General features: G+C 43.2%; 1 protein-coding gene across 1 annotated transcript in view; it reads left to right on the forward strand.

The window, feature by feature from the left end:
- Nucleotides 1-19702, forward strand: part of FGD3 (FYVE, RhoGEF and PH domain containing 3) — a 91654-nt gene that overhangs the window by 39833 nt on the left and 32119 nt on the right. Inside the window, exons 9-13 of the mRNA XM_077822203.1 lie at nucleotides 12220-12366; nucleotides 12696-12788; nucleotides 14018-14097; nucleotides 14510-14540; nucleotides 15066-15167. Coding sequence (XP_077678329.1) covers nucleotides 12220-12366; nucleotides 12696-12788; nucleotides 14018-14097; nucleotides 14510-14540; nucleotides 15066-15167 — 453 coding nt within the window. The remainder of the gene's footprint in view (nucleotides 1-12219; nucleotides 12367-12695; nucleotides 12789-14017; nucleotides 14098-14509; nucleotides 14541-15065; nucleotides 15168-19702) is intronic.

The raw sequence follows: 19702 nt of genomic DNA on the forward strand, positions 1-19702 counted from the left end.
TTGCAAGATTGTAAAAGGAGATGGAACTGAACTCGACGCGGACGCCGAGGTGGGCCTGGTGAATTACCCAGTGGCCTCTATTTTTAGTCAGCTGGATGTCACGCTCGGAGACCGCCTTGTAAGCCAAAGCAACAACTGTTACCCTTACAGGGCCTTTATAGAATCGGTGCTCAATTACAGCAACGACACCCTCGCCACGCAATTTTCCGCTGGCCTCTTTTACAAAGACACTGCCGGACAACAGGAAGACACAGACTTGGATGGCGAGAATCTAGGGTTTGTGAGGCATGCAAAGCTGACCGCTCAAAGCAGAACAGTAGAGCTTCTAGGTCATCTACACAGCGACCTGTTTTTTCAAGAAAAACTATTGTTGAACGGAGTGGATGTGAAAGTTAAACTGACGCGCAGTAAAGATCCTTTCTGTTTAATGGGCAGCAGTACCGAAGGCTTTAAACTGCGCATTCTATCAGCATCCCTTTTTGTGAAGAAAGTACAGGTGGCCCCGAGCGTTCGTCTGGGGCATGCCGGGGCCCTGCTTACCGCTAATGCCAAATACCCCGTGGACCTTGTGGGAATGAAAGTGTTTAGCATCCCTGCAGGCAGGAGAACCTGTTCTTGGGACAGTTACTCAAAATGCTTGTCCTGGGGTTCGTGGATAACGAAGCCTTTAGCGGAAGTTACGCTAAAAATCCCTTTCATTTTAAGCATTACGATATTAATTTTGTGGCCTTGTATGTGGACGGTGAGCAGATACCGACCAAGCCTCTGCAACCAGACTTCGAGGCAGGACGCTGCGTGAAAGAATACATGAATTTGGTACAGACGGCCGGTAAACACATGAAAGATCGTTCTCTGTTAATCGACCGTGAGGAGTTTGCACAGGGTTACACCATGTTTGCCTTTGACCTGTCCCCCAACCAGGAATGCGCTGATCACTATTCCCTGATTAAAACCGGGAACCTAAGAGCAGAAATTCGTTTTGGGAAGGCTTTAACCATTACCGTCAATATGATTGTGTAAGGGGTTTTTGACAACGTCATAGAGATAAATCAGAGGAGAAATGTTCTGTTTCACTACATGTGAACATGGACACCGTGCAGCTCTCACGTGTCTTATCAACGGACCCTTACACAAAAAAGAATTTCTTAGACGTGTTTCCCTGCGATTCATTCCCTGGCGGCAAGCTGTCTCAGAGACCCCTAGGTTTGGTGGTCAACACGCATCCACACAACCGACCGGGTGAACACTGGCTTGCCGTGTATCTGGTGGAGCGTAACCTTGGAGAGTTTTTTTGACTCATACGGGCACCCTGCAAACAGTGTGTTCTTTCCTAAAAGCATTATGAAATTTTTAAACAAAAATGCCACAGACATTGTGTTTCACAACAGACAATTACAAGACCCCAGCTCCATCGCATTCAGCTCAGTTCCGCCATGGCATTCATAAACACATCCCATCCCTTAGGTACATGTCTGCTAGGAACAGAGCGCGTCTGGGTGACGGCCCTGACTAAGTCGAGCATGTTAGAGCCATTAACCACAGAGCCTTTGTACACAAAAGACCCTTTATTGGTCTATGAAGAAATGTTTTTATCTTGGCCCAGCTTATTTAGCAATACTGATGCATTTTTCTTATAACACTTATTCACGTTATCCAATACCTCCTGAGCAACAGAGTCTGAGGTCTTTGGTGTTTCGGAGGGTTTGGCAGTCACACTCTGTTCCTGTTCTGGTAGAAACAGACTTATTTTTCCTTTGTCCACATCGCTCTGCTTCACGTACGTTAGGTACCTTTGAAGCACGGTGCTGTAAAGTTTAGCCTTTTCATATTCACCTAAGTCAGTTCTTTGAAGAACAGATTTCATTTCAGCATCCAGTAAGCGTGTTGCGGTTGTTCTGATATTTTCCTCTGCCTGAGGGGGAGCGCTTAATTGCTCCAACTGCCGGCTGGGCACCAGGTACATTTTTTCTGCATACTCCATTATCGATTAGTTAAAAGCCCCGTTATCAGAGGGATAGCAAAACTTAACAGGGGTCCGATAAACCTCCCAGACTGCTTCACCAGATGCTTCTTTCTTTTAAGTGAAACCCTTTTATTACACAAAGTTTTTATAAGCGGGTGTTTCTTTTTCAGCCCACGCACTTGCTTCTGTGTTAAAGGTACGTTTCCTTTTAAGGTGTTGAGCGCTATTTCTGAGATGGCTGCTACTAGATCGTCAGAGGCTGAGCACAGTATAGCCCTCCTTTGCTGCAGGGACGATTTGCTAAGTAATTTTAAAAGGCCCGGGTTTCTTTTCACGCAGCTAGACATGTTTTCAGTCAGCAACTCCGGCTATTAAAAAGGGGCCTGCCAATAATTCATCTCTTTTTATACCGGGCTGTTGTTCTTTTTAAAGTATAAACTGCTGGCCAGTCTGGAGGGAAAAGACCAGTTCTTAGCCTATAAGCTTCTGGGGTGGAAGCATTTAAATCCACCACCAGGTAGCCATAAGGCCTTTTGGTAGCATCCTCAAAAGCTTCTAGAAAGAACTGAGCTTTGCCAGGGTACATTTGCCGAGCGAGTGTAGCAATTTGTAACCTGTCCCTGGGGTTTTTGAACAGAACCATGTACTTTGTGTTTAGGTTAATAGTGCGACTCTTTTTTCCCTGGCAAAATACGTTCTGAACTATATACATAATGCTCAGGTTCCTGTGATGCACGTACTTGGTAAAGGCTTTCTCGATTTCATCGCTTTCACAAGTGGAGTTCATCAGATCGTCTATGATAATCATGTTCACTTTACTGGTAGGAAACAAACGGTCATCATCAAAAGCATCAGGCAGACCCTCCACAAAATTGATAAAGGGGTATTTACAGAGCAGTTCTTTATACAGAGGTTGCCAACAACTGTATCACCACACAATATTCTCAGGCGTAACAGACAATGTTTGTTTGGCATTATCCAATACATTTTTTATAAAGTAACTTTTCCCGCAGTTGCTAGGCCCCGCGAGAATTGCAGAAAAGGGGTGTTTCCACCTCATATCCATTTTCCAAAAGCCGTAGGGCAGGGTTTTAAACCCTTCTCCTACGACCCTCTTGTTGTAAACAATTTTCTGTGTTTTTTTAAGGGTTTTTGTCTCTATTTGCCACTGATTTTTGTTTCTTACGATAGAGGGTTGCTGCACCTCTATCTTTTTGAGGGGTTCTCTCTCAGACCCGTGCAATAGTCCAGGACTAGATCTTTCAAACTGTCAAAGTTGATCTTTTTACAGTTTGCTACGTTCAGGGTAATACCTTTGACCTTCATACAGGCCTTTCCTCCCGACAGTTTATACCCGTATGTTTTTGGGCCTGCCGACACAAACTCGGTGATGTGTTGATCTGGTGGGATCTTGCTCGTGAGGTCCCCTAAATAATCCCCCAGAGGGGGATTCCAGGCCCCCTCTCTTTTCGCAAATATCACCGAATCAGTGTCGTGGTACAGGCACCGCTCTTGCAATCCGTCTAGGAGGCTGTATAGTTCTAAGCGGGCATAAGCGGTGGTGAAACAGGCTATGAAAACATTGGTATTGCCAGAGACAGAATAACGGTCTTTTGCATGCTTCCAAGATACGCACGCTGTTTCATCGTCGATAAACTCACAGGATGAAACCTCGTAGTTGGGGGAAAATAGGTATTGAAAGAGTTCGTCAGGGTCTCTCACGATGCTGATATTGGGTAGGTTGGTTCTTTGGCCGAATTTACCCCACAGAGAATTTAAAAACAGTTTAGCAATTTGGCGTTTAGCGGGGTTTAGCCTGATCTCGTGTCGGCGTAAAAGCACGCCTTCTTTCTGGTAGAAATTGTTAACATACTTATTTTGTTTGTCTTCGTCTGTGCACCAGCTGGGATACCCTGAAGCCTCTTGTTTCTGGTGGAGGTGTAATTTTATGTACTCCGAAAAGAGTTCATCAGATTTTTCATTAAAATGCCAGATTTCATAGATTTTAGCTACCTTCGCTATGGCTGCGTTCAATTCCACCGTGCACCAAGTCCCCAGGATGGCCCTCTCCTCGTCGGTGTGGGTGTATGTCTCCCGCTGCTCGGTTTCCGCGCAGGTTCGGCATAGCAGGAACATAAGCTTGCCGCCCACTCTGACAGGTAACAATGGGAAAAAAGAGGCCTCGTGGGGGGTACACTTTAACTTTCGCAATTCCAAAATAATTTGCAAGGGGTCCAAATTGGTCATAAACTATATCGGGGTGCCCAATAGGGTAGTCTTTGGTTTTGTTTACAAAAGGGTACAAGCTGGTAAAATCATAATAGTGGATTTCTTCGCCGGGCTTAGGTTTATAATATAGACAGATGGCGTTCGTCCTCCCCCCAAAAAGAGCATCCCTAAGCATGAGAGGCTGGGTAACTGGGCTCGGTTTAAAAAGCTCGCAAGCTCCCTGTCTGTTTCTTTCATCACCACCCACTCGTGCTCCCAAAGAGTCCTCACTACAAAACCAAGCCGTTTTAGATAGTTGGTCTTGAGCTGCGTCTTGTAATAAAGAAATCCAAAAGTTGTACCCATCATAGGGTTTTGTGCTTTTTCACAATGACAGGCGACACAGCCGTGAAAAAAACACCCATTAAACTCAAAGGCTGTGTGTACCCCGTCAATATTGGCATAACCGTCTAAAAAGTAGGGGCCTACCTGTAGTTCCCCACCCTGTAAAGTGTGCTGTATTTGTATATTTTCTTTTTGAGAGATATACAACAGCCACTGGATAGATGGTGTCGAATATCTCTTTTTCTGTCTGTGATAGTTGTCTGGAGGGAGAAGAGCTACTGTGTTAGGCTCCAAAAACATAAACCTGTACATAGCCATGCAGACAGATGCCAGCGTTATGTACCGGAACGGATCTATACACAGTTTTATCTCGGTGAATTTACCGGGTTCTCTCTCTGCTAGATCGACCTTCTCCGTCATATTCATAATTTCTTTTCTGTATAGGATACAAGCCTGTCTCAAAATTTTTACATCCTGCTGGCAGTAATATGCAAGCTCTTTCTGCAGGTCAAAAGTCTCAGAGCTGTGGTCTTGATAACAGTCGAGAAACTCTGCTTTTTCACCGGGCATCATGCTTTCTACACCGTAGTGCTCCACACGAGGCATAGGCCCCACATAATTTTGATTTTCTAAAGTGTTAAAAAAATGTGGAAAATACGCTTTGCAACCTTCAAACCCCATCGCCTATGGGAGCTTGCTAAGCTTCATGGGCAAGAAGTTTAAAGAGTCTATAAAACGAATGCCAAGGGCCTTAACTTTCACGCACATTAATTTACTACCCTGAGCGATCAATTCTATGCACATCTTTTCCTTCAGTAACTGTCTAACGCAGAAATACGCATCATAACCTTTGGAATTATGCGCTAGGAACGTGTAGTCCCGGAACTCTTTGCCAATAAAGGTCTTAACAAACATAGAAAGACATTCGTCACCCTTAAATTCCCAGGATTTTTCCGGCTTTAGGGACATGGCAAAAATGTAATTGGGAGTGTGCAACCCAGTCTCTTGCATGCATTCAAAATCATAAAAAATATACTTTTCTGATGATTCGGGCTTTCTAAGGCTGCCCATAAAACAGAGGTGAACGTCTACATCTCCAACGATCAAACCCTGACACTGCTTACAGCGCCTCCCTTTACACCTGTGCCGCTTGTCCACGTACGCCTGACATTTATCGCACAAAGTTTTAGACAGGCATTCAACTTGTTTTTTTGACATGTCTGTCTAAACACTCTTTGGACAGACAATACAGTTTACAGTTAGGACACCTCCGCTGCACACCCACGTTGTCAGAGCATGTTGCGCTCAAGCAGAGGCGGCAACGATACCTGCAAGAATGGTCGTGACTGTACACTGTGTGGCAAAACTCACAGTAATTTTTTGCTCCGAACAACTTTTTCACATCCAAAACCCCATAGTAATGTTCATCGTGCAACAGGATAAAATAAGTCTTTGGGTACACGGGGCCCCCCGTTTTAAAAAAACCCCAGCCACCTTTCACCGCATACAACACCACCTGTACGTTAACTCCTAAATGCTGTTCAAACTTTGCCACGTCACGGAGCATAACCTTTTTTTGATCTGACCACCCCAGTTTCTCGTGCAACTTTCTCGCCTCTGCTAACAATTCCGCATCCGTAGGTTTATGACCGGCCATGACGGCCAAGAGCCCTCCCGCAAAACATAGATTGGTACCGGTGTAAGTCAGGTCTACTAAATGTTGTCTCTTTTTATGAATAATCTGACTATTAAGGATAGAATTTAAAACTCTTTGAGCACCCCACCCCTATTTTTTACAACTGTCACAACGAGGCACAACGTACCATCGAGATGCAATTCTCTATTGCTCTGAAGCAGCTTTGAGGTCTGATTTAAGAAATCCTCAGCGGATAGCTCATCCCTAGTTCTTCTGACCGAAAACAAAGGATTAGTTAAACGACGGCTCTCTAAACGTAACTGTACGTAATCATCAGGGCCTACCCTACCATTAACGTCATCAAGAATTAGCTGTATCCCTCTGTGTATGGCTTCAACAGCCTGTTGAGCTGAATTTATTTGCTCAAGATGGACAAAATGAAACTCCTCACAATACACCGATCCCCCAAATCTAGGTAATTTATGTTGCCAACTTCTCACTCTCTCCATATACACCTCTGCATTTTCAGGGTTACTTGGGGGTTCCTCTACGGAACCATCAATGGCATCTTCTACATCAGATACTAATTGAGAGTCAGACTCTGAGACGCCCCCTTGAGGGTCATTGGGAGTAGATGGGACCCCGTCTAGAGAGCCCTCTGGGGAATTTTCTAAACCAGAGTCTGATTTCGCCTCCCCATTTTGAGGGGAGTTTGAGACATGCCAGTTTGAGAGCCTCTGGTAGGGGGCATCTCTTTTTGGTTTTTTTCCCTCATTACCTCTTTAGCCCTTTTTAAAATTTTTACAGCGACCCTGGCCTGGAATTTTTTGGCAGCCATCTGTTTATCCCCCAAGCGCCGTCCGCCCTTTTGTTTACACATGAGCTGATGTGCACCCTTGAGGGTACCCCTTTCCACACCTAGTCATGCCTGATCAGAGCCACCCTTTCCAGCCCCCCTTTCTTTTAGGCCCCCTGAGGATTCAGCGTCCATCAGTTTTCTGAACAAAGCGTCGTATTTTTTCCAAATCTTTTTAGAATGCCGTAGTTTTAGACCCCCCGAGGATACAGCGTCCATCAGTTTTCTGAATGAAGCATCAAACTCTTCCCAAATACTGGAATATGGGGGATCTGTGACAAGCTTATGGTTTTGGGAGAATGGCTTGTCAGTCCTTAGTTTTTTATTCACAACCCCTGGAGCGCCTGCTCCGGGTTTGTGAATGTGGGTGTTTCTGCGCACATTCAGAGCCCCTAGAGTGCCTACTCCGGGTTTGTGAATGTGGGTGTTTTCGCTCACAGGTTTCTCAGGGCTTGGCGTGGCGGTGGCCGCTGAGGAATTGGAGTTGTGTTTGCATGGATGTTTTTTACCAGAGTGTTTTGTTTTGTCTTTGGGTTTGACGTAAATGAGGTTTGGACTGGGCTGATGCTTCATCTGCACTCTTGTGCTGTTTTGCGTTGTTAAAGGTCTCAAAGCAGATTCCTGGTTCTTTGGTGGTTCTCGGGGAGGGGTCCTTGTAGCTCCCACTACAGCCTCGTCAGAAGGGCTGCATATGCCTGATTGGGGCAGGGCGGGAAAAAAAAGCATTTTACAAAAACGTAACTTTGCCAGCTTTCTCACCCACACCTATGTATGTACTTAAAATACAAAACCTCATAAATTAACCAGACTAATAAGCAAAATATATTTACCCGGCTTCATCCATCCATCTGTCACTGATACTTGTGAATTTTTCTTTTCAGTTGTCTCTTTCCTTTTTCTTTTGAGCATTTTTACCTGCTCATGTTTTGACTGTGCTGTAAAGCAAACAACATTCTAATAAAACACATGAAACTGTCTAGTAAACTTTAAAATAAAATAAAAAATATCCATTAGGGTGTTTTTTCTATTTAAAAAAGTCATAGCTTTAAAACAAAATAATCCATTTCAGGCTGTACAACAAACACAGGTTTTGAGTTTATTTCTACCACTTTGAAAACAACCCCCACAAATATTTTTTTTAAAAAATACATCTCATTTTGCAAAGTAAAAACCCTGTTAATTGGAAACACACCATCACCATCAGTTTGTAGACATATACTTTTTAAAAACCACCTGTGTTTTACACACACACAACAAAATACTTTTCAATAAACCCACATGCTTTTAAAAAGACCCCTGGTTGTTCTGTCCCCAGCCCGGCCTCAGCCATGTGTGCTTGGGGTCTTTGGGGTAAAAAAACAAGCCAAAATGTTAGTTAGTATTAGCTCCCAAATCCCTATTCAACCTATGTAATACCTGAAGTTATTAAGCACAACTACAGTTAAAAATGGTTTTTACCTTTGCCTGGTGATGAAGTGCAACTTAAAGTTACTGGCTCCATGCTAAACAGATCACACTGCAATAAAGATATGCACCATTATTTACTAAGACAGCATGGCCAAAGAATGGCATTATATATAATATATATATATATATATATATATTTTCAGAGTTAAAAAAAAAAACAGGGAACATACCTCCACTTGCAGTCCAGCAGCAATTCAAGAGAGTTTCTGTTGAAAGAGACAGTCTCCAAGCTACCTGAGGTTTTTTTTTTTTTACACCGTCCTAACTCTTTTGTTTCAAAATAGTTAGCAGGTTGATTGGATCACCCCTCCCTAGCATTCCCTTTTGTGATTGAGGATGGGGAATAAGTTTTCTGCACAATTGGGCTGCTTTTCTTTTTATCTTTTTTAAGTTTAAATACTTCTTTGTTTTTTTCCCCCCTGTAGGGCCTTCTTACAGTAACCATTTCATGTGAGGGGCCCTTTGCAGATATCAATGAATGTCTTGGGGCTTGTTTTTGTTTTTAAAAACATGTTTCTTTCATGCTTAAAGTTTGGTGGGGCAGGGGTGCTTTCTAGAAAAAGTGACCCGTGGCCTTCAACCAACTCCTGGGCCATATTTAAACTGGCCTATAGTGTTCCACCAACTCCAGGGGTTATATTTAAACTGTCCAATAGCATCTGCGAACTCCTGAGGTTTTATTTCATTTCATATTAATCAGAACTCACCATCCTCACCCACCCACCTCCCTTACTATGGGTGCACCCCCATTCAAAATTAACCCTATGACAACAAGGGTGAGTAATCACACCCACCCTGACTATTCAGTGAGGGGGGGGCGGGGGAGTGGTTAAACCCGTTCAGTTCAACAGAATAAGTCAGCTCTATTGTACTCAACCACATGTCTGAACCATCCCTGTTTGTTTTATTGTTTTTCCCCTTCCCACAACATACATTTCAGCTTTTTTATTTTTTTGCTGTAAATGGGTCTCTCTTACACAAAAGACACAAGAGCTAGGTTCTCACAAACATTTTTTTTTTATTTAAAAGACATACAGCTCCTTGAAAACAAACCAAGATGCTCCTTTAAAAAAAGAAAATGAAAAAAAACTTTAAGCTACCTTAAGGGCCAGAGACCTTTTAACAGAAATACAGATAATCACAAAGCCCTTTTCAATAGATTTTTTTTTAAATTTACAGCTACCAAGTTTTATATCGCATGTTTGGCCCCTCACCATTTTCTAACTTAATCCTTTTAGATTTCTTACAAATAGCCTTTTTCTTAAGCAGGGTTCTGTAACTTTTTGTGCGGACCAGACGGTCAATATAACGCTCTAAGCAGGCATCTTCCGGTTTGGTCATTTTCTTTAAAACATGGTCAGGGTCTCCACTGAATTGCACAGCATTTATCAAGGTCACCCGTTGTGCTAAATGTTCTTGGGTTAGGCACAGACATTGCATAGCATAACCTATGGCAATAATAGTGTTTAATAAGCTTTCCAAGCACAGCTCAGCACACAGGCCCCAGAGCTTGCAGTTTATATCCACTGAAGTCCAAGTCACACAGTCATGGTGCCGCTGGCCTGGTGCATCTATGACACAGCCCTCACAGTCTTCAAAAAGCTTTTCCCTAAGACAGTGATTAAGAACAGAATAAACAGCAACGCGTACAATAGTCTGCATGACTTTTTTACGCTCACGACGTGGCACTGGCTCAGTCAGTTCCATGGCAAGCCTCCTCCTAAACTCCTCATAGCCGTCATCCTCGGAGTCCTCTTCAACATTTTGTGTCGGCGTTGAGCAAAACAAGGTGGGCCCGGTTCATCTTCGCTGCTTGGCGCAACGCTGTCCAGGGTCTCCAGGTCCTCTAGAAAGGCATCGTCGAACTGTCGAGAGATTTTTTTTTTTTTAAGAAAAGAAACAGCGCAAGCACCCCACTGCTTGGTTTTTGATTTACACAATCCCTGGTTCCTAGCCCCGTTACACCCCCAACCTCGACCGTCACCTCTTACCATTCATTTACCTGAGCGTTGTCTCTTCCGTTCATCTTGTCCACTAGTGACTTCCCCAAGCTGCGATCACCTTCCACCTCTCGGGGGGTGGACAACAAGAGGCCATCACGCTCATCGCGGTGCCTCACAAGCAGCTGGGTTTCGGGGTCAGACTCCGGTGTGTCCATCAACGGCTGGGCCAAAGGGTCCTCCTCGGAACTCTCGCTGATGTAGCGCTTTCTCCATACAAGTCCAAAGGTCCTCGGGGCTAAAACAAAGTCCGAAGTTCTCACGGGGGTGGTGAAGGAGTCCATGTTTCCACGATTTGTAAAACACGCGCTCTTGGTAAAAGACAGCCTCTTCCGCCCGATGCTGGGACTCATGGGGTGATGGAGCTGCATTCTGATTGGCAGAGGGGTCACACGCCCCTCTTCTGGGCGGTTCACCCCATCCCCGAACGTGCCCTATTTTGGTCAAATCTGGTCTCTGGGCGGCCTGATTGGTAGAGGTCCGTGGGAGGAGTCGTTAGAGGGGTCACACGCGAATCGTTTCCGGTCGGGTCACCCCACCCCGGAACTCATCCTGATTGGTCAAATCTCCTCTTGGGGAGGTCCTACAGGGGCGAAACCCCTCTTGATTGGTAGAGGGTTGGGGGTGGAGTCGTTAGTGGGGTCACAAGACCCACTTCCGTAGAGGACACCCCGCCCCGGAACTCACCCTGATTGGTCAAATCTCCTCTTGAGGGGAAGTCCTACAGGGACAAAACCTCTCCTGATTGGTAGAGGGCAGTGGGAGGAGTTGTTAGAGGGGTCACATGACATACCTTGCTTCCGGTCACGTGGCAGCCTTGACCCTGGAAGTAATACCCCAGATGGGGGCGGGACTTCCGGTCAAGGGGGCGGGGCCAAGGGGCGGGGTTAGGGTTTGATCGCTTCCGGTCACGTGGCAGCCTTGACCCTGGAAGTAATACCCCAGATGGGGGCAGGACTTCCAGTCAAGGGGCGGTGTCAAGGTGTCAAGGGGCGGGGTTAGGGTTTGATTGACGGTAAGGCCCTTATACTACTGCCATAAGCTCAGGTACTAGAACCTTGCAACTAATGCAGAGTAATTATGTACATGGTGCTGGCAGTTGGATCTCGTTAGCACGGATGAGAATACAAGAGAGGCTGGAGTATTGATCTGAGACTGAGGGCTGGAATACAAGAGATTATGCATGGAAACACAGGAATTGCCAAACTTTGGGAGAAAGCTTAGGCTGAGATTTATATTGTGTTGCTGTTGGGTTACCATTAAAGCCAAACTCCAAGGAAGAGTTACGTGTAAACTACACTCAGTGTGTGTGAGCTCTGTTTGGAGCAGGGTAGGAACTCTAGCTGTTCACAGTGTGCTACTGGCTCATTCATTGACTATACTGGACTTAACCTCATTGCTTTCATTGATATGTGTTTAATGTATGGATATGAAAGATGTGTGTTTAATGGATAGGAAAGATCCAAAACCATCCAGATAATTTCAAGCAGACTGACCAAAACATGCAGTTGTTCTATTTCAAGCAAAGAGTGAGACAAAAGTGACCACAGTAGAGAAGTGAAACTGTTGAAGGGTAGGGAACTGCAATATATTTTTGAGGTAGATCTTTCACCCTCCTCCATAATATATTGGTTTCCAGGTTTATTTGGGTCATACTCACAAAAAATGGTATTTTGGGTAACAGACAAGTGAAGTAACTAAAAAAAATCGCTGCTTGGATAGACATTATGTTCTGCGCTTACAGGAAAAGATGCACAAGCTGTTAGAAGTATATGAGCGACTTGGGGGTGAAGAGGACATTGTTAACCCCGCCAATGAACTCATTAAAGAAGGCCATATCCAGAAACTCTCAGCTAAGAACGGCACAGCTCAGGATAGGTACTTGTATCTGGTGAGTTTCTTGCCAATTTTTTCACACTCATATATTCAGTGTTACCGCTATGAAACATTCTCTTCTTTCCTCTCTCTGATCACAGTCCAAAATGCAATGGCCTACTCTGCCCAGATGTCCCTCTCTTCTCCTTAGACTTTTCTTTCCTTTGATTTGTGGTTAACTCTCTGAAACATGTTGTGTAAAAATGAACTATATTAGATTATTTACAATAGCGGCGTTTTGTTATGAGACACCAGAGCCTGGACCCTGAGTCATGATGCTTTGCAATCAAAATGTGGATCCCTTCCTACCTGTATTATCTAGTACATATCTTTTCTCCACTACAGTTTAACAGCATGGTGTTATACTGTGTGCCAAAACTGAGGCTGATAGGCCAGAAGTTCAGTGTTCGAGAAAAGATGGACATTGCAGGCTTGCAGGTTGGTATCTACTTTTTGTGCTTAATCGCAGTTCTTCTCTATAGCCAAAAGGGCAGTGATGCATTGGCTTTGAGGCTGATGCCAGTTTGTGGCTGGAAGTTGATAATACTCCTGACTATAAGGCAGCTAGACTTCATCACAGAATTATCTGCCTGTGCTAGTCCATTAGCTAATTATGTCACCCTGGGGAGCCGGAATGTCAGTAACAGTGCCACTCCGATTAAGTTGATGGTGTCACAGCAGTCAGCTTTTTCACTCTTCAGCTTGGGGTTTGGTTTGGAAATGAGCTCAAAACTTCGAGGCCTAAGGGCTGGTAGAATGTTGTCAGGAAACCAAAATTAGTTCAGTATCCTCAAGAGATGTACCAATAAACACTGGTGTCCATGGACTGGTTCAGACATCTGTGAGCTAATGCGCTAGTTTCCTACACTCCTGTCAGATGTACTATGGAATTGAACACTCAGGTATATTTCCTCTGTTATCTCATAAATAGAAATATTGTGCTGCATATTTTCTATGCTGACCTCTTGACATACTTCATCAAGTGGTCAAAAGTTCTGAGTGTGAGATTTGCATACAGTAGAATTGCCAATAACTGTGGCTAGTATAAAGTGGGAACATGGGCATCTCTCTCAATTATACATCATTGTAAAATGTGGGCTACGACTCCTTTAGCAGCTCATTACACATACCTAAATTGGAAACTCTTTCTCAGATGTATGACTTTGAGCATAGGTAGGTAAGTAAGGTCCCCTCCTGCACAGATTGCTGTGGGATGAATGGGAAGGGGCAAGGAATATGTGAAATGTTGACTGCACCCAACTTACAATTTAAAATTTTTGAGTAGGGTGACCAGATTTCCCGATTTTATAGGGACAGTTCCAATTTTTGGGTCTTTTTCTTATGTAGGCTCCTATTACCTCCCACCCCCGTCCCGATTTTTCACATTTGCTGTCTGGTCACCCTTTGTTTGAGGTATGGGACCAGATCCTGTCCTGTGTTTGTACTGCGCCTCACACAATGGGGTCTGGTTCCATGATTCTGTCTCCTCTAGGCACTACTACAATACAGATAATATATAATAATAATGAAAAGAATCCCTTCATCATTTTAAGCTTTATGCTGTATTATTTTTGGTAGTCACCCCAGCTTGGATATTTAGAGGATTGAATGTAGTGTTTGGGAATAGTTATAATGAAGAATATAAACTATCAACTTGCTTTTTTCAGGTCCAGGAAATTGTCAAGCAAAATGTGACTCATACATTTTCGATAACTGGAAAAAAGAGATCCTTGGAACTCCAAGCTAGGTACAGTGTTTCCTCTGAATTCCAAAGTCTGGGAATAGACACACTTTTTATTTCTGAGATAGGGACATGACTATGCTAGAATGACCTCGTTTCAGACCCTGAGATCAATAACAAACATGATTAATTATACTACAGGTAATTTTCTGCTGTTAAGTCAAAGCATATTAAAGTGCAACATTGATTTGCATTCATTATTAAACAAACAGCTTATAATGGGCTGGTAAATCGAATTCCAGCACCATGTCATGAATTTTGGTAATTATTATTTAAGGTCAACATTATGAATGTTTATAAGGTAGCTGATGTACAAGTTAAAATTGTTTCTGGAAATAAAACTGTGAGAATATCAATATTTTGATTTACTGAAAATACTAAATGTAGAGCAAATGTGTCTTGTCTTTTATTTTTACAGGACAGAAGAGGAGAAGAGAGAATGGATTCAGGTTAATAAAAAAACATTGTTATACTGACGGAAATCCCCATGTATCCAGCTCATTTCATTGATAACATTCTCACATTTGGATTATGAACAAATGGAAGTTGTATGTAAGAAATAAGGCAGGGTGACCTGAAGGGCTTAGCATGGAGTAGGAAGTCCTGCATTCTAATCATGGCTCTGCCACTGACTTTGCTGTCTGTCTTTGTGTAATCCACTTTGTCTCTCTGCCACAGTCACCCCATCTCTAAAATGAGGACAGCAATCCCTAAGTGCAGTTAGGAGGAGAGGTCAGCTCCACCAGCCGCAAGAGAAGACCCTGGTTTCTGAGATTAGTTAGTACGTACCTTGCAAGTGGAAGACTGATAGAAGACTAAAAATCTTGTAAGAACAAAGAATTGTGACAGATAGTTTATCCGCCTCTCAGTTTTCCACTAGAGCAAAGATTCTGCCAGTTTTCCTGAACCGGAATTTTTCCAGGACATGCTTTGTGACCCATACTTCTGTCTTCCCCTGGCTTTTTTTTTTTCAGGTAATTCAAGCAACAATTGAAAAACATAAACAGAACAGTGAAACATTTAGGGCTTTTAATAGCTCTTTTTCTCAAGAAGATGAGCATCTTCCAGACTCTTCGGTAAGCATGAATGAAAATTCTACCTGTCCTTATTTTTCCTAAGTATTTTCCAGACTTTTTCGTGAACTCATATACAGCTAACTTTCTTTTTTAACACTGTCGTCCTGGTCTTGATTTTTATATTATATTGTTATGCAGTGCAGACCCGTTTTTCTGACTCTCAAATTTATGTCAGTCATTGTTATCTAGCCATGCAGGTATGGAATAAAATTACCCAGGGTAATTCAGTGCAGGGACCTATCAGTCATGTTTTCCAGACTAGTAGCTCACTTGGCATAACAGGTGTAATTCTTCAATGTTCTCAGTGGTTGGCTGTCTGGAATGAAGTTTGTGCAACTGGGTGGTTTTGCACACTACTTTTTTGAGAGATGCTTTTTGTTGGGAGTTTCTTCCCAGCTGCATACCTCTTACAGAATAGTCCTATGGAAATGAATAGAAAAAGATAACTTTTGCAGAGGTTTTTAATGGTACCATCTTAAAAAATTTAATAGAGAATGATATGTAGATCCTAGCAATAGAGTTCTACACGATTGTTCAAAAACACCTGTAGAGAGCCACTTTTATTAAATTCTGTACATTTTAAGAGCAGTGTCTATATTAATTTTTAAAAGGGTTCATCACTTTAAAATTCTGCAGGACTTTTCCATAAGGGATGTGGTCTCTCTGGTACTTAGTTTCAGGCAGTCACTTGAAATTGATGATAAAGACCAAGGCCAGGGTCACTGGAAAAAAAAACAATAGAAGGGGCCTCTGAGGAAGGGAAATGTCCATGTGTATTGCAATTAGAACTGACCCCTGGGGTCATGTGACCTGCCCTTAGGACTGGCAGATCTCAGAGCAGGGAGTCTAGGTTCTGTCCCTCCCAATTCCCTTGAAGTGCAGATCTGTTGGAGCCTCCTTTTTCAGGGACTCACCTTTCCCAGGTTGCCCTGATGCCCCTGAGGGGCACTCTGCAGAAGAGACGGTGCAGCTCCATGCAGCATTACTTCTGGGGGTAACTTCCCCAGAGCCTGAGTGAGGTATCTTATGTATGCATCTCATCCCAGCATGGCCCCTGGGCTGCAGGGAGAGGGCTACACAAGCTCCAGAGGTGGGTGGATGATGCAGTGGGAGTGAGTGAGCCCTCCGTTCCTTGAGGAACAGGGAGGATCCTTTTGCAGAGAGTTCCTTTCACGTGCAGTCAAGAGACACAAAGTAGCCCCAAATTATTCATCACTTAAGTAATACCCTATTTAAAATCAGAATTAACTCGGGGGAAAAACCTGAACCCCATAAGCTAATATATAGGTTCCATGGGCTGCTTTCAAAGCAGAAGTGTTCAGACAGAGCATCCTCTTGTTAATGGCCAAATTAACTAGCAGACTTTCCCTGTCCTCATAGGACTGACTGTCTGATTTCTTCATAATTATATCTTGCTTCTTAACCTCCAGTTTACTTTGAGATTGTGAACACGAGGTAGCCAAGTGCTCACACACTAGCAGTTCGTAAAAAGACAAGCAGGGAATAAATGATTAATTTCTCCGCTGTGATGTGAATGCAATATACACGTTAATTTCCTCTGTACCAGACTGCTCATCTGTATTTTCAGAAGAGTAAATTATCAGTATGATTGACTTTGAGATTTGATGTCAAGCCGAATGTGCAATAAATTGCTATCAGTAAAAAAGAGCTGAAATTGATACTGTAAATATGGAAAACTGGACAAATACCAAGAGCAATCTCAGAGCAGCAATTTTATCACATTGTAGGTATATCAAGTAAGTTTGCCATCATCATGAGATATTAGACAGATCAGGACACATTAGAGTGAAAAATAGATGATGTATTCTCCTCACTTTCTCTTGTATGACAAGAATGACTGCATTCTGACTGGCTATAATTTACGTTTATATTGGCTCCTACAAATGATGTGACTTCTGTTGAGATCCATGTTCAGTGCAGTACGTTGGAGCAAGTCGTTTGCTCATCTGTCAGGGCAGAATGGGCCCTGGATCTAGCAAGCTCAGGGGAAGATCTGAAGTATGTTGAGACTCTCCACACTATGCTCTTGGCATCCAGTATTTGTGCTGAATTGGCAGTCATTAGTGGCTGCTGCAAGGCACAAGAGTCAGTCTTTGGTGTAAATTTATAGATGACTCCTAACACTTTTGTTAACTGAATTCCCATAATCCTGTGGTTTGCAAAGGTCAACGATGTGACTAAAGTGTAGGTTTTTACTTACTATCATATACATTAGGCTGAACATTTCAGTTATGCAATAGGGATGCTGAGGAATAACTGAACTAGGACTGAATGCAGCTTCCACCAGAGCTTGTCAGTGCCCTTCAGTTGCAAGCTTGGAGGGCTTCTAAGGAGTGACTGAAGTGCTCCCAACCTGTATATCTAGTAAAGTGTCTAGCCCCTTCTACTTTCAGGAGAGAGAGACCAAGTTCAATCCTGAAGTTGGATCCCAGCATGGCAGTGCATTGAGTTCCCCACTGACTGTACTAGTATTTTTAAACTGAGGTTGAAAGACTTGATTATAAAATATATATTCTTTTTACTAATTTTAAAAATCAGGCCAATATGTCACCCTGAGTCTGTGATTGTGCACTGACAAGAATCTGTATGCTAGTGTTTCTGCAGATGCAAAAAGGCATTCACACGTTCAAATCAGACAGTGTGGGCATCAACCTCCAGGAGCTCCAAGTGCCTCTTTTCTGCCACGAAAGAGATGAATGCACATTTTTGTGACCAAGAATTAGAAATTCTGAGTAGGACATAGCAAAACTCAGTCTATGGGTTGTTGGCATCCCTTTGCAGGATCTAGCCCCGACCAGGCCGGAGAGAATGTTGTGTGTAAGGAAGTGTAGCTGTAGGTGTCACTGTTTCAAAACAGTTCTGAAAATTTGCATGCCTGCTCCAACTTCCTCTCCCTTCCCATTAACGAATCCTGACCACTGTATCAGAAAGGCAGGGGCATGGGTGGTTCTGGGAGGATTGTGGGGTAAGTAAATGGGCTCAGGGGGAGGGTGCTATTGTAACCTTGGCCTAGTTCTGCCGCCAGGCTTATAGGTATTGCTTACTTAGCAATTTCTGATATAAACTAAAAAAAAGGGCTCCAAACCTGAAAACCAGTTCCTGAGCCTCTCTCTTAACTGGGTATTGCCATTGATTTTAACACCCACTTGTGTCTCTTAGTATGTTTGCATAGCACCTAGCACAGTGGGGCCATGACCCCGGGCACTGCTGCAATACAAATAACAGAGTAATCATTAATTCACACCTTAAAAAAGATTTGTTGAGTGGGCAAAAATTGAGCCTGGTTATTGGCCGGTTGTTTTTCCTCCTCCCCATCAACCCAAGGATAAGAGCAGCATCAGTTTCGAAGGAGTCTCTTTTGAGTCACTTGAGATTCCATTGCAGCACCACTCCTTTAGATAGAGGACATACATGGGTTTTTTTCAGTCCCCATTTGCCATGGTTAAGGCTATGTAAATGTCTCCTCTTATTAAATACTATAAAAATGTTCCCAAGAAAAATTATTTTTTCCCATTAATTCACAAAAGGTTAGTGACCCACAATGCGTGGACAGAACACAATGGTGGAAGTAAGCTAAGGAAGAGCCTTGGTTCCTTTTATGCTAAGAGGCTAAATTCCATACACGTGGGACTCCCGAGGTCTAGAAGCTGAATTCCAGCACTGGCTATGTACTGCAATTACTTAGTACCTTCTGGATCCTGTTAAAATAATGATTCTCTGGTGGAGTCATTTAGACAAATGAATGAAAAATTATCATCCCCATAGGACACATTTTACAAATGTTGAAAGTAACATTTAAAAAGTAACTTAAGGGCCATAACTAGGGATTCCAAATTGGCAGGAGTACATGTACATTTTCCAGTAGGAAGGGAGATAAAAATATTTTTCTCTGGAGAGAGAACATTTTTTCCATAGAGGCTTTTCTCCAGAGCAAATGTGAGATGCATGCTGCGATAGAATGTTAGAAGTTGATAGAATGTTAGAAGTTGCAGTTAAAATACTGATGGGGAACCTATGTGACCAGCAAATATCAGCTGCCAAACGACATTGTACCGGAAACTGCATGGATACTGTACCTAGCTCCAAGGGGATTTAGGACTTAGTGTATTAATGTTGGTAAAGCTCTTTTGAGATCTTCTGTAGCTTAAAGCTAGAGAGTGCCTGTGGAAGGCATCAGTTTCTTAGTGTATGTTTTACATATACAAATTTTTGCTTGAGGCCACTGAAGTGCTTTAGGACAACTAAGATGATTTCCCCCCACCTAGAGGGCATTCTCCACATCTCTATCAAAGCTTAGATCCCTCCCAGCCACGATATATATACTCTCTCAAGGCCTTGTGTCACAGGCTTCATCCTCCTTGCCATCAAGGATTAACTGAGACTCATCAGTGCGGCTCCTTAACTGATTTGATAGAGTTCCTGTAAGACCCGGTTTTGCTGCTTTCCCTTCTTGCAGTACTAAGTAAGTATGTTGTCTCCAAAGACAGTATTGTTGCCCGCTTTGCAGAAGACAG

This window comes from Eretmochelys imbricata, chromosome 7 (assembly GCF_965152235.1).
Source record: "Eretmochelys imbricata isolate rEreImb1 chromosome 7, rEreImb1.hap1, whole genome shotgun sequence".
Classification (NCBI taxonomy): Eukaryota; Metazoa; Chordata; order Testudines; family Cheloniidae; genus Eretmochelys; species Eretmochelys imbricata.